This window comes from Rutidosis leptorrhynchoides, chromosome 3 (genome assembly GCF_046630445.1).
Source record: "Rutidosis leptorrhynchoides isolate AG116_Rl617_1_P2 chromosome 3, CSIRO_AGI_Rlap_v1, whole genome shotgun sequence".
Taxonomy (NCBI): Eukaryota; Viridiplantae; Streptophyta; class Magnoliopsida; order Asterales; family Asteraceae; genus Rutidosis; species Rutidosis leptorrhynchoides.
In genome coordinates, this window is record NC_092335.1 from 65324252 (window position 1) to 65342949 (window position 18698).

Below are 18698 nucleotides of genomic sequence, written 5' to 3' on the forward strand. Positions count from 1 at the left end.
ATATGTTGGATATGAAACATCTTCAATATTAAGGTATATTGAACCTATGACAGGTGACGTTTTTACAGCACGTTTTGCTGATTGTCATTTTAATGAAACATTGTTCCCTAGATTAGGGGGAGAAATGAAAAATAAAGAAAATGATGTTTCATGGTGTGAACCTCAATTAAAGTATCTTGATCCTCGCACAAAAGAATGCGAGACAGAAGTTCAAAAGATAATGCATATACAAGAACTTGCAAATCAATTGCCTGATGCATTTACAGATACAAAAACGGTGACAAAATCATATATACCAGCAGTAAATACTCCAGCTCGAATTGAAATTCCAAAAGCTGGCAATAACGTCACTCATGAATCTTTGCCACGTCAGAAACGTGGAAGACCAATCGGTTCAAAGGATAAAAATCCTCGAAAAAGAAAATCAGCTGATAATGAAGTAAAAGAAAGTGTTCAAGAAGAACCACGAATCAGTACTCCTACTGCAGAGGAGATTGATGATGTCAATACAGAAATTGCAATCAATTATGCATATTCAAAAATATTATGGAACCGAAATGAAATGAAAAAACTTGATGAGAAATTTTCATTTAATGTTGCATATGACATCATGAATAATGATGATGATCCAGAACCAACATCTATGGTTGAATGTCAAAATAGACATGATTGGGCTCAATGGAAAGAAGCAATACGAGCTGAATTAGAATCACTCAATAAAAGAAAAGTTTTCGGATCCATCATTCTCACTCCTAAAGATGTGAAACCTGTAGGATACAGATGGATTTTTGTCCGAAAAAGAAATGAGAAAAATGAAGTTACAAGGTATAAAGCTAGACTTGTAGCTCAAGGTTTTTCTCAAAGACCGAGAATTGATTATGAAGAAACTTATTCTCCTGTTATGGATGCAATTACTTTTAGGTACTTAATCAGTCTGGCAGTTTCTAAAAATTTAGAAATGCATCTCATGGATGTTGTGACTGCTTATCTATATGGATCACTTGATAGTGATATATATATGAAGATACCTGAAGGATTTAAGGTACCAGAAGCATCAAATGCAAAACCCAAAGAAATGTATTCGATTAAATTACAAAGATCTTTATATGGGTTAAAACAATCGGGACGTATGTGGTATAACCGATTAAGTGATTACTTGATAAGCAAATGGTATACAAATAATCTTACTTGCCCTTGTGTTTTCATTAAGAAAACAACATCCGGATATGTGATCATAGCTGTTTATGTTGATGATCTTAACATCATAGGTACAAATAAAGAGATCCATGAAGCCATTCAACTTCTAAAGAAAGAATTTGAAATGAAAGATCTCGGAAAAACCAAGTATTGCCTTGGTTTACAAATTGAGCATATGCCTAATGGTTTACTTGTACATCAAACAACATATACTGAAAAGATTTTGAAACGTTTCAATATGGACAAGGCAAAACCATTAAGTACTCCTATGGTTGTTAGATCACTCAATGTTGAAGCTGATCCATTTCGTCCATGTGAAGATCAAGAAGACATTCTTGGACCAGAAGTACCATATCTTAGTGCAATTGGAGCTCTTATGTATCTTACAAATTGTACAAGACCTGACATTTCTTTTGCAGTTAATTTGTTGGCAAGGTTCAGCTCTGCTCCTACCAAAAGACACTGGAATGGGATCAAACACATATTTCGATACCTTCGAGGAACTACTGATTTAGGATTATTTTATTCTAACGAATCAAAACAAGATTTGGTTGGTTATGCAGATGCAGGTTATTTATCTGATCCACATAAAGCTAAATCTCAAACTGGATATGTATTCCTAAATGGAGGTACTGCAATATCATGGCGTTCTCAAAAAACAAACACTTGTTGCTACATCGTCAAATCATGCCGAAGTGATTGCATTACATGAAGCTACTCGAGAATGTTTTTGGTTGAGATCAATGACACAACTCATTACTGATTCTTGTGGACTAGAACGCGATAAAAGTCCAACAACTATCTTTGAAGATAATGCAGCTTGCATAGCACAGATGAAAGAAGGGTATATCAAAAGTGACCGAACAAAACACATACCACCTAGATTCTTCTCATACACTCAAAATCTCATTAAGGACAACCAGATTGAAATGAGATATGTGCAATCTAGCAAAAACTCTGCTGATCTTTTCACGAAAGCACTTCCAACTGCTATTTTCAGAACACACGTTCATAACATTGGCATGAGACATGTTCAAAAGATGTAACAGCTGAAGCGATGTCTACTTGAGGGGGAGTCAACTCCATGCTGCACTCTTTTTCCCTTAGCTAAAGTTTTTTTCCCACTGGGTTTTCTTTAGCAAGGTTTTTAACGAGGCAGTAATTTATAGTTGATCTTCAACAAAATAAAATTGCTATCCAAGGGGGAGTGTTATAATAATAATAATAATATAGATATGGATAGTCAATTTTGGTGTATACATATAGTCAATTTTGGTACACAAAGTATGTATTTTTATATTGAGATTTTAGGCTATAAATACTCATGAATGCAAGCATTAAACTTGCACCATTTCTCACACTTACAAAGTGTTTCTTTCTTTCTCTCCATTATCATCTTTGTTCTTACACTTCATTATTAGTATTCTAAATCAAGAATCAAATCACTAAAGGTAGTTATAAGCCTACTGAATTATAACATCAAGAATCAAACCACTAAAGGTAGTTATAAGCCTACTGAATTATAACATCAAGAATCAAACCACTAAAGGTAGTTATAAGCCTACTGAATTATAACAATATATATATATCTTCTATCTTACTAAAACACTATCTCACACAATAACCCTCAGCCTTATCTCTTTTCTCCTAATTTTGAATTATTTTTACTACTTACAAGAAAATGACACGTGTCCCTAAAACCACAGATTAAATCAAAACCACGTTTCAATCACGTACACGCTCTTCTGTCTCTCAAAATTGAAAACCCTAGAAAACCACGATCACCATCAATATCATCTGCTTCAAAATTAGGGTTTTTTAAAATAACAATTCAGTAAAACCGCTTCTTCATCTATCAAACGATTCCCGTATATTGAATCCATTATACGATCTTATCTCCTTCGAACGATATTCAATCGATTTGCCTAAAGATTAATGGACGTGCGGTTCAATCGATGACGACCTACCGATTTCCCTATATTTGGGTATATGTCGTCTGGATTTCTCTATACTTTACAAAACATCGATATTTTAGGGATGATTCAGGGTTTTTTCCCAGCGAATTGTTTTTGGTTTATAAAAAGAGCAACAGGTACGGTTTCTAATCTATTTTAGGGATGATTCAGGGTTCTTTCAGCGAACTCATTCAGTTGATTTACGCTTTCATTATCATGTCATAAAAGGTATCTTCATCAATTCACAGTTATTTGAATTTATTTGCACACTCAATTATTTCTTTTTAATTTTCATTATAGATTGCTATATCGTATTTTTTTTAATATCAAATTCGAATTCTATATTCTCATCGCGAGCAAATTGTATTGAGTGTTGTCAGATACGTCGTTTGGATGTATGTCTGGTATTCGATGTTGTAATTTCTATATTAAGTTTTATATACTAAGTTCAAAAAGGGGGTTATGATTGGATATGGAGCATAGGTTATGATTGTTGATGCAACTTTTATCTGGGTCAGGTTTGAAGACTCAACTTCCATTTGGGTTATATTTGCACTGTAATAGCTGGTATGGGTGGAACTTGCCTCTGCTATTACTTTTGTGTGGTTTGGGTAAAATCTGCTACTTTGTGGGTATTTTGGGACATCAATGCTGGTACTTCTGCTATTTAAGTGATCTGGGTTGAATTGTGTTATTTACTTTGATTGTGGGGCAAAATCAGTGTTGTGTTTTTCTGGAATTTATTTATTGATATTGCTTTTTGGTGGGTCAGTTTTGCTGATGTTATCTCTCCCTGGGTCAACATTATTCCTACATATTTGTTATGAGTTCTAGCTGCTTCTTATAATGGATCATGGGTCAATTTTATCAAGGCGAGTTGATTTTGGGTCAATCGTGGTCGTACTGCTTGGAACTGAGTCAACATCATTGCTGATGATTTTTATTACGTTAATGTTATTATTATGGAGAACTGGAGATGTTATGGGTCATCTTTATTTGCTTTTTGGTGTATATGGGCTATTTGAGAATATTGCACCTGTTTTAACTCTCATTTTTTTTTTTTATCAAAAAGGTGGATGGATATATTCTGGATGGTGGATTGGCTAGATTGCAAAAAGTGATCATGCTGGTATTTTTGAAGAACATGGGTACGTATTTATGTACTCTCTTTTGCTTCTAATTATTAATTATTAATTGTTAAATAAACATAAACAATACCAAGGCATAGTAATATGAAGAGTTTTTGCTACTTTGATCATGGGTCAAAAAGTCTCATTTTACTTTCTCATTTGGGATAGCTTGAAATACTATACTTCATATTTAATATATAAGCTGCAAAGAGTCTAAAACTAATAATCATATATAACTACGCAAGAAGAGGTTGCATAAGTTACTTCATGATGAGATTGTATGGTACTCTATATAGTATACAGTTCTTCTGTTCATCCTCTACCTTGTCGAGCTGAGCTTTTTGGGAAATGCTTGCAAAACGATCCAAGATACAGACCCGATTTTACAATAAGTGATGAGGTGTGTGACTAATCCTTGCTTCATCTATTCTTGGTTCTTATTGATTTATTTTCACTTGTATAGTTTTCATACAAAATGAAACTGCAAGTAGGATTATTTATCTTAAGTCTGTGTTAAGCATACTTCTTAGTTGTCAATAAATATAAAAAAAAAAAAAAAAATTATAATAGGTCATGAAGGTGGTTAATTGTTTTTTTTCCCCGAAGGTTTGAGTAGAAATTTGCATCTTCTTTGTAAGGGTTTTATTTTTTATGTATTATCCAGAGGGTGATGATATGCAATTTTGGATACCTTGATTTTGGACTTTCAAACTCATTTAAACTGTAGTATGTAAACAAATAGAAGCAGACATGAAGTATAGTATAGAACTATGTGTATTTCTTTACATTTTTGGATGGTTATACGTTTAGCTTTTTAAGGAGTTCGTGTTTTGCTTTATAAGGTTCTATTTTCTGCTTTTATAAGAGTTATCTGTTAATAATTTGATCATTACCAAAAGTAGGACATGTTGAAATTGGACAAAAATTGGCTTGTGAATGTTTAGCCAAGAAGGTTGATTTTAAATTTTAAATATTATCTTCAAAATTTATTACATAGAACACATATGATTCAAACTTATAGTTTGAAGCTTGATCATTGTTTTTGCTGTTTTTCAGATTTCGTACTTGTAGAGTAATGTTGTGGATCAAGCGAGTGTGTCAGTTCTGTAATTAGTAATACTTATGGTCAAAAAGATAATTTTGGATTCGAAGTTTGCAAAAGATGCAAGTATTGCATTTGTCAGCTTGAACAAACATACCTTTCAAAATAACCATTCTTGATTATCTGCAAATCCACTGAATTTCAGACTATAACATTTTGTTACATACTTTACTACTTAAGTAAATATAACGAATCTAACCTATCTTCGTTGTATTTGCAGGTTAAGAATTTAGTGAGACCGGCCTGTTCTCACGGGGTATTGAACACTGCGTTGAGTTATATGTCGTCACTTGCCGATTTTCTCTCCCAGACGCCACAAATAATTCAGGTATCACTTTGAACATAATCTCTTATCATGGTTATGACGCCTTATATATGTTACCCAGTGTGCTTTTATTATCATTATATTTATTTATGTCATAATTATACAAATAAAAAAAATGTTAAGTGTTTAATGTGTAATCAGATAAAGAGGTATAGGAGTGAGTTTTTATCTTAATTACCCAGTAATTTGTATTATATAGTGACTTTTGTTACCTTTATTTTAGTGCAATAGAAAAAGCAAATAAATAAAAAAATATAGGTTTCATCCAGTTCTATACTTTGACCATTTTAATATTTTATGATATACATAGATATGTGTGAGTGCAGGTATGTATAAGGGATGAAATATGGCTCACACGTAATTCGGCTTGGGGTAAACATTACATGACCCAAACCCAACTTATGTAAGTAACGGGTTGAGAACTTCAACTCTCACCCATAACTTACTAATCCAGACCTGACCCATTTACCCGTTTGGGTGAATCGGTCAAAAGGTTGACGGGTTAGTTTCGCGGTTACAGACTTGCAGGTGAAAGGTTATGGGTCAGTTTCAGGCCAAATGGGTCAATTTCATTTCAGATGGCTAAGTTTATTTGAGTATCTTAAAGTCAAAAATATGATATGATTATTAGTTAAAAAATAGCATATAACTGCATATAGTATCTAAAAAAATGAAGTGAAGCAGTTGGAAAGATTAAATATAATACTTGGGTTTAAAATTTGCATATATGACAGAAATTCAACCTTAAAAACGATATGATATGATACTTGGGTTATTGCTTATAATTCGTTCTATTAAATATAAGTGGAGGTTTTTACTTCATTGAGCTATCTGGTTTCTTATATATCCTGTTCTTAACAAATATCGTGTTTGTTTTATATTGCGGACCTTCTCTAGATCACACTTTAAGTATCTCGAATTTAATGTAGTACTTTGGTTGTAAGAAAGCAATGTGCAGGTATATTCATCCGAGGTTAAGTCATTATGTGACAAGACCAAAGAGATTTTGATGCAAGAAAGCAATGTGCAGGTATATTCATCTCATTGTTATATAGAATGCATCATTTATAGTAAAACAATCTTATGCACTCTTTTTATTTACTTAATTTTATTTTATTTTATTTTTATTTATTTATTATTATTTTTTTTTGCATCCTGTTAAAAGTCCTGTCACAATAGAGTGCAGGTACGGTAGTGCTAACGTATGGAAGACATTTACGGATCTATTTGATTAATTCCGCTCACTGCATTGGTTAGTAAGCATTATGTCTCTTTTAATTCATCAAAATATGAATGTAGTTACCTATATCTTTTAATTACATTATTACTATAGTGTGTAGAGTTTTGGTTTTAGACCAACTATTGTACATGTTATTATTAAAAGCATTGTGTCTGTGGATGACTATTTCCATTTAATAGAACTTACTTCTTTATTATGTTGTTGATTGATTAATCATCATGAAGTGATTCTGGAAGTTGCAACTTCATAACCTCTATAAGTTACAAATCTTCCAACGTTTAGAACGATGTCATGGTGATTTAGGGACTTCTGATTGTGGGACTTGTCTGACTGCTAATCAAGGAGCTCAACTTCAATGTGGCACTTCATCTTCTACATCAGGTGTATTTATTTTGCGTTTGAAAATAATGAGAGATTGGTGAGAGAATTTCTATGGTATCATCCGGTAATCATGTCATATTATGTATTGAATTTATAATTTATTTCGGTCATAATATTGGTTATGAATGTTTAGGATGGTCGACCCAATGCAATTTGGGTAATGCATCTTTTTTTTTTTTTTTTTTTACTTTTCCATTTCATTGATCGCTACTACTTAGTGATCAAAGTTATTGCATTTAACAGGCCTTTTGACGGTTCATTACCTTTTGTATCGTGTGTAGGTAAAGACGTATCTATATGGTATAGTAATAGTAATGATGTACAGAGTGATAGCAAGTGTGTGATATATGTACATAATTGATAATTGATAATTGATTTAGTTCTTGACTTATTTCAGGCAAGCCCGGAAGCCTATGGGCGAGATAGGCCTAGGCCCAGGGCATCAAAATAATAGAGGGCATCCATATTTATATTGTTTGTAACTATACATTCTATGTTGGGCTATAAATTTTGTCATACTGGGCTTTAGAAAACTGTTATCTAAAGAAATGAGTTAGGTGTGTGGGCCTATGTCACAATATGTCAGTCAAATAAATGAAATACTCTGTATAATATTCTCTTCAACGTAATTAGAATTAATAACTCCAACTTACTATTTGTTATAGCGTTAATTGATATAACATTTTACGATTCAAGTTTATTTGTTGAAGAGTCCCTCCCGTTGAACATGTCAAATGGGTCAATTTTGTATGATTAAGAGGTTAATTCAGGATATAACATTTTACGTTTCCATGTTGTATGAGTAAGAGTACCAGTGCAACGCACGGGCTCTTTATTTGCATCATGTTTTCAACAATTCATAAGTTTGAGTTGTGGATTGGATAAATTTATTAAAACGACAACTATATTTCAAATTGCATAATAGTAATAATGAAGTATTTAGACACATTTCTTGATTGCCACACGGTTGTTATTTGACAACTATAACTTTTTCAATTCTTATGATTTATTTAACATTGTCATCATCATTCTGTAACATGATATAATCTTTGACATTTTAGATTTATTTAACTAATGAGTACCCGTGCAATGCATGGGCTCTTAAATCTAGTATATATATATATATATATATATATATATATATATATATATATATATATATATATATATATATATATAAGTTCTTCACTGTCTTTTTATCTTTTTGGTCATGACAGGTTATTAAAAATAAAAGATTTGCAATGAAGGAATCTAGCAAGGCAAAACGTAAGGGGCTGCAATCAAAACGTTAGAGCAAGTCCAGCTTCATCCGATTTAGTATACAATTTGAAATCCGGGTATGTCTCAAATTAAGAATCATTCACCAAAATGTGTATTGATGAAGCAGTCTATAAACTCATTTTAATAAAATGTTCCTTTTTTTTCTTTTTTTTTTTTTCTTTTTTTTTTTTATATCAAATATCATACTTCTTACAATGGCAAACACCACATTGGATAAGAATTATGGATTCTTGTCTTTTTATTTGATTAGCATTGATGTATTTGCAATATGTTTCCATTTAAATTAGTTGCGATTTTTAAATGCCTGGTTGATGTATGAGGCTTAAATAATCAAAAGATCCGATAACGCGTTAGATATATACATAACAGACAGAGACATAATGCACCCATAAATGTTACTTAAATAAAACAAGTGTTGCTCTAACCGAAACGTTCAAATGATTCAAGGCTTTCAACATACGTATTATAAAAAAGACAAAATTACTCAAGTCGTCCTTAAACTTATACCAAAATCACTGGCGTCGTCCTTAAAGTTTTTTTTTTGCTGGGGTCGTCCCTTTACTTTAAAAAAATAACGCTCGTCGTCCTTCCGTATAGTTGCCGTCTCTTTTTCCGTTAAGCTGAAGTCATGTGCCAAACATGTGAGGGTAATTCCGTCATTTAGTCTCCTTTTTAGTTTTCCATGAAAGAAGACATGTACCACATGTTATATCCTTTGTACCCTTTCCCACCCATTTCATCTGCAAACTTCATCTTCTCCTTAAAATTTCAAACCCAGATTCACTTCACTGACTTAAAACATTAAAACAAAATTAAATAACAAACCCAAATTCACTTGCTCAAAATCAAGACAAGAAACCAAATTATTTTTAAAAAATCAACCCAAATCACTTCACTAGTTCTTTGTTACTTCATTTACTCAAATTCTTCAAATCACATATTTCCTACCTATTATTTCACTTACTCAGATTTTAAAAGGGGAGAAATACTGATATTAACACAGTAAATTCCAACGAACACCAAATTCAAACACTAAAATGCAAACACTTGTAGATTAGAACTATATAATGTAAAGAAAAAAAGAGGTAGTACTTGCAACAAGTCTTATTAACTTTAACTTAACTAAACTGAGATCAGATGCACCTCAATAACACAATTAATTAGCCACATTTTCATCCACTAATGTTCATTAAAAATTTATATACAAAAAAATATACACATAAATATTTGAAGGTATATTAGTAATTCAGTAATAGGTAACAATAATGGAGATACCTAGCAACTAATTTAATGATATAAACAACATGCGTATTTCCCTGAAACAAAAGAATATAGGGAGTTCATCCGACTGCAACTTCCGTGACAGAGTGACGACAAACGCGTTAGCTGGATCTAAATCGATGACTAAAACAGTGATGGAAAGTGCAACGGAAGTTAGAATTACAAATAACGAGTCTAGAATTTGCTAGGCGGATCTGGTTGTGGTGGTTTATGATTTTGGACGACTGGATCTTCGTTTCTGAGCGAACAACTTCAGATCTGGGAATTTTTTGCTTCTTTTTGATTCGGTTGAACGATCAAATAGATCGAACAAGTGATAACGAAAACGGATCTGATCTCAGATTTAACTTTGATCTTCAAAATAGGAGATGCCTAATTTAGAGCTTGAAGATGAAGAACGAAGGTGATGATGATGGTTCCATTTTTGTTTATAAATCTGATGCAGTTTATTAAGATTTTGTAAGATTTGAAGAAGTTTGAATGATGTTGATGATTAACGATGAGAGAGATGATCGATATTGAATATGTTGTTGTTTGATTGTAGGTGATGGATAAGATGATGTTGTATTTTGGATTTTAATTTAATGATCAAAATTAGGTGGGGAAGAAAAGATATTAAAAAGAGTAAAAAAAACAAGAAAAAGACAAAAATACCCTCACATGTCTAGCACATGCTTCAGCTTAACGGAAAAATGGAAGGAAAGTAGACGGAAGGACGTCGAACGTTACTTTTTGAAAGTAAAGGGATGACCTCAGCAAAAAAAAAACTTTAAGGACGACGCTAGTGATTTAGATACAAATTCAAGGACGACGTGAGTAATTTTGTCTATAAAAAAAGTATTCTTCTGGACAGCCTTCAATTGCTACACTTGTGCATCTTCTTTCATCTATATTGTATATAATAAGTTGATTCGCCTTAGTAATACCCAATAGAATATCTCGATTGCTTACTTGAGCAAATAACTCAAAAGCTAGATCCATGTTGTTTTCAAATATACAAAGTTTCGTCCAAGACTTAGGAACCCCATACTCCTCCATCACCCACAATTCATACAAAATATTATAATGCTCTCTAAAAACAATAACTAATTTCCCACCAAAAGAAAAAACCTGCCAATGCTTAAATGAATCCTGGGAACACTTAAATGCATCCGGTAACTTGATTTCATGAAATTCTTCATTAGCTAAACTAAAGGTAACCATAGTCATTGTTTCGCTTCTGTTTCTTACTACCCAGTGAAGAATATTGTTCAAGAGTACCCCTCGTGGTGTATGATAATCATATTGTTTGTAAGGGCAAATAGGCAACATGCTCCATGAATTGTTACGTAAACTATATACGTTTACAAAATGGCGCCAGTGATCAGAATCTGGAACTCTCATACGAGAAACGATGATTACTTTATAATCATCCGTAGAAGAATCATAACCAAAGCCAAGTGCATCAATGTATGTGTCACTAGAACATGAGAATTCCAAGGTCTTTCCAGTGGTTGGATTTACTAAACGGAGGTCAAGCTTATGATCGACTAAAAGAATCCTAGTTATGAATATTATCGGAGTATTGTTTTTTTCTCTCAAGAAAAATAACATGATCCAACAAATATTTATTGGTAGTTAATCTTTTGTTCGTATTGATTAATGTTTTTCCTTATCCAACGTGTTGTTCCTTACACATCTCTTCAGTGCTCAAGTATTTTTGTTAAGTGACTAAACAGTTACTTCTTCATCTCAAATCTATTTTTACTATAAAAAAAAGTTAAGAAATATTATTTTTATTTTCTACAGTAGTTTTTATCCATTTTCTAGTTTTAACCCCTGTTATTTTTCCTTTTGTCTTTAATCATAAAATATGATTTTAAAAGAACTTTACTTTTATTGTTTTTATCAACTCTAGATTTGCTCCCCTGATGGCCTGATGAGCCCCCTCCATCCTACCCGCCCTCCTACTCTCTCTCATTTATTCAGAGAAAAAACTCCAAAACATGGGTCCTTCTGTTCAGAGGTAATGAATCGACTTTTTTATGGACACAAACAATTAAATTGAAATATCTTAAAAATAATGATGGACAATATAATTGAGACAAAAGGAATATGAAGTTATGTAATAAGATCTTAACTCTTCATGCATCTAAAATCTAATTAGTTGCAACATTATAATGGTGTATGGCGTCTTGTTTCGCGTCTATATTTTTCTCCCCAATTTCTAGCCTCAACAATGGCCTTTCCTCTTTCTTCCTCTTCTTCTTTGAACAAATCATCTTCATCATCACTCGAGTCTTGATTTTGATCACAATTTGTTTGTGGATCAGACAAAGATGCCACGACGTCCAATGCATCGACAACCTCACTCATGTCTGGCCGTTTTTCAAGATTATCGTTCAAGCACATCAATGCCACCTCAACAGCCTTTCTTACCGGTCTCTCTCTGAACTCCCCTTTCATATTCGGATCCGCTAACTTCACATATCTCTTTTTGTTTCTCAACATTGGTTCTGCCTAAACAAATACAAGATACAAACAAACTAGTTAGCTATAAATAATGTGAGTAAATTCGTTTTGACTCAAAAATAAGCAAATAATAATGAAAAGCATAGTATGTTTATCTAAACATTAAAGACAGTTTTTTTTTTTTTTTTTTTTTTTTTTTTTTTAAATAATCTTGATCACATGATAACTTCTGAAACACAAATTCGAACGTAGTATATAGAAAGAATGTACCCATTCGATAAGATATTGCCCTTCTTCCGTTGTTTTGTCTAATGCTTGTCGTCTGGTCACTAATTCCAAAAGAACAACTCCAAAGCTATATGTATCGGATTTAATGGTCAAGTGACCCGCGTACCCATACTCGGGTGCACAATACCCCATTGTGCCCATTACCCGAGTGGATACATATGATTTATCACCTAATGGCCCGAATTTAGAAAGGCCCAAGTCTGAAATCTTGGGATGGTACCCTTCACCTAATAAGATATTAGCTGTTTTCATGTCCCTGTAGATGATACGAGATTGACAATGATTTCAAGACCTCTAGCCGTTCCTACTGTTATCTTCATCCTTGTATGCCAGTCAAGTGGTTCCATATACGGTTCAGGATCTGCTCAAGAACAAAATCATATGAAAACAGTGTTATAATCATGAGATGATCAAAGGTTAATGGGTAAACGAATAAGATTTTCTTTGTCCAGGCTACCCGAGTAAGTGGAGTATTTACTCAAATGTAAATGGCCTAACCTGGTTATTATGTGACCATTTCCTACCCTTTTCACAAGTCACCTAGACCTAAGAACTTTTGTGAGGATATTAGGACCTCAACCACTAAACTATCTTAAGATGAATATGAAAATGGTCATAGGTGCCAAGTTAAAATCATTTACTTATGAATGGGTTGCATTTGGGTAATTTTTCTAAAAGGTCAAGATAGCCCAATGGTTGGAGCCCTGAGTTCCTTTCAAGAGGTCTCGGGTTCGAATCATGTCTAAACGAATATTTTGTGGTGGCTAGGGAAGGATTGGAAATAGCCAGGGAGTAACCCTGGAAGAAGCGGGTAACTTAACGAAGGAATCGTGCCGTTAGAGGTAGATGTTAAAACATTCTCGTTAGCAAAATCTTTCTCGTGTTTATCAAATCTTTTTGCAACTTGGTGAAAGGATTGGTGTGAGGAGCAGATTTAGGTGTTTTTGAAGTAGAGGGAGGAGTTTTAGATATTAGAGTTTTGGTATCAACGGGAGGTAGTAAAATGTAAGACTGAGTGAGATTTTCGTTGAGTTTGTGCTTCTTTTGACTTTTCGGATGAATCTGCTGACTTTTCTGGGAATAATGGGGCTGAATAACTGCTCACATGATTATGGTTACCAAAATTTAATTGATGTTTATAACAATTAATCTGTAGAGGACAGATGCATAAGATATAAGATAATCTTATGTAAGAATATGATTATGGATGCTTAATGTTGCATACCTCCATTTCTTCTAATGGTGGAAGTTGAAGATGTGGTGGTATATCTGGCAGGTCTACCTGCAATATACAGATATTATTGTACAATTATATAGGTGGCAAAATGAGCAGCTCATATGGGTTTGGGTCAAATCTGGTAGATTTTGTAATACATGTTATTCACTTCTTGTGCAAATTATCTCATTGGAAATTATATTGTCATGTACAATTACAGACATCATTATTTATATCCTTCAGATAATGATTTAAAGTTTTGAGTAAATTGATTTAGAAGGTTTTGAGTAAAGTTTTGGGTAAATTGAGTTGTTACCTTTTTACCTGTTAGATATATATTTACCCATTAGTAAGTACATGGCCAAAATACCCAATTGTACATAGTACGTACAGCATACAAAGGTTTGTAGTTGAAGATAGACAAAAGTAGCATGGCTGATTTCTATAAAAAGAATATTATTACCTCCATTGTATACAATGATGTGGCAACATTATTAAGCCCTTGCTTTGTTCGTGTAGAGTCGAAACTCAATTCGCCATCAATGTTATTATCGTAACTGTTCATAACTTCACCCTCCCCATCATTCCCATTGTTGAGTCCACTGAGTTGGTAATCAATCCGGTGCTTGTCGGCTACAATTTTTATAATAGGATCAACTGCTTCAACAGCCTTTAATCCCTTGCGAAACAAATCCAACTGCTCAACGGAGTTAAGAGAAAAATCAAATTAATCTTCTTCTTCATCTCCTGAAAGAAACATGGTCAGAAGATAGTGACATGTAGTCAATTAGGGTTATGTTTTATCTCTAATGGCTCAAAGTTTTTGGCATATACGAAAAGGTTCCAAGGTGTATCGTGAGAAATTAACACAACCATTAATTGTAAACAAACTTACATACGTATCTTATGGTCCAGCGGCGGAACTTGAACCCGACTACAGAGGGGGCGAGTCTAAAAATTTAATAAATTTTTCATTTTTCATTGTCAGCAGGGGCGAACACTAAAAAAAACCTTATTTTTTGGTAAATTTTTTTTTTTTAAGTGTAAAATTTTTTTTCCCGTTAAATCCAGGGGGGGCGGATACCCCCTTTGGGTTGCTCTATGTTCCGCCACTGCTTATGGAGCTCTGTTTGTGTATTTCCTAAAGTTGATAGCACCCTAGAAAATGTCTTAAGATAAAGCACGAAGTTTAAAATATCTTGCAGATGATGCTAAAAATTGCATTCTAAACATCGAAATTGGTACAGACATGACATGCGTATGCAACTTTGAATAAGTTGCAGATACTAAAATATCATGTACTATTAGCCGTACAGTTCTTATTGCGTAGAGGAAAAAAGTACCAGGTTGACAGTTGGCATTATTCAAATGAAGTTTAGATTCATAATCACATGATTAAACAATAGCATATGGTATAAACAACTGCAGGAATGGAATAGATAGTCAACTCACACAGATTTAACAATGTATGATACTGCAAGAGGCCCAAGTTCAGCAAATATACGTAAACTATAACTCTTTATTTAAAAATTACAATATGCCATTGCTGAAGAATAAAATCATATGAAAACAATGTTTTCATCATGAGATGATCATAGGTTAACAAAAGGTAATGCTTCTTCTTCTTCTCACGATATTTAACAAGATTAAATACACCTGTAAATCAAGAACAAGATTAACCTGCAAATGCTTACCAAATCAGTATTCACAAAAATGTTCAAGGTTACCTGCTAAAAAAATCAAACCCATTTAGAAGCAATTTTTAAACATGGTTCCCAGACCCTCCTAACCTCAAGGGACGTGGTTCGAGTGGTAATTTGCCTTGGGGATTAGACAACTACATTTCTGGATGTGTCGAAAATCCCGAACAGCTGCAAATATATATGGTACCTGAGGATAGAACAATCCAATTGTTTCGCGAGTAACTTTTGTCACCTAGCAAAACTGTTAACACTATGAATTATGTGTATTGAATGTTTTGCTTTTAAGTATATATATGTTTATGTTTATGGTGAAAATAAGATGAAATGAGGTTTTCAGCAACAGTTACCCATTTCTTGGTAATTTATTATTTTTTTTTTTTTTATTTTTTTTTTTTTTTTATCTTTTTGGTCATGACAGGTTATTAAAAATAAAAGATTTGCAATGAAGGAATCTAGCAAGGCAAAACGTAAGGGGCTGCAATCAAAACGTTGGAGCAAGTCCAGCTTCATCCGATTTAGTATACAATTTGAAATTCGGGTATGTCTCAAATTAAGAATCATTCACCATAAATGTGTATTGATGAAGCAGTCTATAAACTCATTTTAATAAAATGTTCCCCCTTTTTTATTTATTTATCAAGAATCATACTTCTTACAATGGCAAACACCACACTGGATAAGAATTCTGGATTCTTGTCTTTTATTTGATTAGCATTGATGTATTTGCAATATGTTTCCATCTAAATTAGTTGCAATTTTTTAATGCTTGGTTGATGAATGAAGCTTAAATAATCAAAATATCCGAAAACACATTAGATATATACATAACAGACAGAGACATGATGCACCCATAAAAGTTACTGGCATAAAACAAGTGTTAGCTCTAACCGAAACGTTCAAATGATTCAAGGCTTTCAACATACGTATTATAAAAAAGGTATTCTTCTGGACAGCCTTCAATTGCTACACTTGTGCATCTTCTTTCATCCATATTGTATATAAAAAGTTCATTCGCCTTATTTATACCCAACAGAATATCTCGATTGCTTACTTGAGCAAATAACTCAAAAGCTAGATCCATGTTGTTTTCAAACATAAAAAGTTTTGTCCAAGACTTAGGAACCCCATACTCCTCCATCACCCACATTTCATAAAAGAATTTATGATGATCTTTAAAAACGGCAACTAATTTCCCACCAAGAGCAAAGACCTGAGAACGCTCAAATGGATCCTGGGAACACTTCATGGATTCGAGTAACTCCATTTCGTGAAATTCTTCATTAGCTAAACTAAAGGTAACCATAGTCATTGTTTCACTTCCGTTTCTTACTACTACCCAGTGAAGAATATTGTTTAAGAGTACCCCTCGTGGTGTATGATAATCATATTGTTTGTAAGGGCATATAGGAAACATGCTCAATGAATTGTTGCGTAAACTATATACGTTTACAAAATGGCTCCGGGATCAGAATGTGGAACTGTCATACGAGAAATGGTGATTACTTTATAATCATCTGTAACAGAATCATAACCAACACCGTATGCATCATTGTATCTGTCACTAAAATATGGAATTTTCAAGATCTTTCCAGTGGTTGGATTTACTAAACGGAGGTCATCTAGACGATGGACTAAAAGAAGACCGTTGCAAGACCCTAGTATACAATGCCATGATTTCCGTAAATTCAGGCGTTTAGCAGTTAGGGTTGCGGGTGTCATTTGGGCGCTGAGTTTTTTTACATCCAGCGAATAGAGAGAACTACCAACAAACGGAAATAAAATCAAGTGGGTAGGATTAGGATTGGGGTTGTTTTTGGTGTAGTTAAGAGTAAGAGTTTTGATAAAATTGGGACTGGAAATCAAGGAGTACCATCGTTTTGAAACCGATTTGAAACGGCCAAGGGATTTGGGTGGCAGAAAAGGGAGAATTGCTTCGACGAGGTCTGGTGGAAGGTGGTTTAGGGCACACATTTGGTTATTTGGGTCCGACATGGAGATAATGAAAGGTTTCTTATCTTATATAATCTTAGGGCAGTTAAGCAAAAGGAGAGGAACAAGTATGGAGAGTTGATTACTTACTTCAATTCTGGGATGAAGACAGAGTAGCTGTAGCAACAGATCGAGAAAATGGACAACTGATGATCAAGTAAGGTGGGGAAGAAGGAGAAGATGAGAATGCCCAAATTGTAATTTGGGCTAGGGTTTTAGAGGTTTTTAAGCCACAATAGAAAACTACCATGGTCCGTACTCTATTAAATATTTTTTTTTTTTTTTTTTTTTTAGAAATCAAGCCTTATTATTTTAAATAAATAGAAAATAGAATTAGAAATAGAATAAACAAGACAATGGATACACACTTAATTTGGTCACGAGGACCATATACACAAAGATGCAACCACCCAAAACTATATGGACACTAAATCCTATATTAGTGAAAACAGAATGTGGAAACATTGATGCCGAGAAGGCAACTGGAAGTCCCTCATTCTATTTAAACTGCAAGTAGATCTAGGTTGCTAATCCACGTATGCCAATCGACGCACTTCTTTTTGATCATTCTCGAAATCTACTCAAAACTTTTTGCTTGAATCTCGTTAAGTGCCACCAGACCATTCCAACATTTATTCTTAATAATCTTTTGATTGTGATTCTTCCATATTAGGTATCCACACGTCCATTCAACGGTTTGCCATATCTTTTGCCCCAAATCCGAGAAATTCTTACTAGCTTTACCACATAATGCTTCTAAGGAGCTCAAATTTGTAATGTTACCTAGGCCCCCATGTGATGCCCCGTACAAAACCATCGTGTACGAATCATCAACAACAGGATCATTACAAGGTCAAATACTATATGCAGGGGCGAATTTAGGGGGGGGGGCAGGGGGCCGCCCGCCCCCAGTCGATTTCGAAATTTTAGTGTAAAAATTTGGATTTTTTTTTATTTTGCCCCAAACCCAAAAGTCATTTGCCCCAAAACCTACATATTTTGCCTCAAAACCTTCAAATTTTGGCCACAATTCTCTAAATTTTGCCCCAAAACCTTCAAATTTTGCCCACAAACCTTCACATTTTATCCAAAAACCTCAATATTTTGCCTAAAAAACCTCCAATTTTTGTCCCAAAAATTCCGTATTTTTCCCAAAAAA

General features: G+C 33.6%; 1 protein-coding gene and 1 pseudogene across 11 annotated transcripts; one reads left to right on the top strand and one right to left on the bottom strand.

Moving 5' to 3' along the window:
- The first annotated feature begins 4888 nt into the window (after positions 1-4888).
- On the top strand, positions 4889-7462 carry LOC139896233 (uncharacterized). Of its 11 annotated transcripts, XM_071878824.1 has the most exons (4): positions 4889-5712; positions 6668-6739; positions 6889-6961; positions 7253-7462. In XM_071878824.1, the coding sequence occupies exons 1-4, from the start codon at positions 5665-5667 to the stop codon at positions 7369-7371; spliced, it is 312 nt and encodes a 103-aa protein (XP_071734925.1). In that variant the 5' UTR covers positions 4889-5664; the 3' UTR covers positions 7372-7462. The 11 variants fall into 11 exon arrangements, 1 of the variants encoding a protein (XP_071734925.1); XR_011776172.1 differs by having other exon boundaries at positions 4889-6739; positions 6889-6965; positions 7174-7462; XR_011776176.1 differs by having other exon boundaries at positions 4889-6739; positions 6896-6965; positions 7174-7462.
- A 4505-nt stretch (positions 7463-11967) lies between these two features.
- Positions 11968-16859, bottom strand: LOC139900045 (uncharacterized; annotated as a pseudogene).
- Between the last annotated feature and the right edge of the window lie 1839 nt (positions 16860-18698).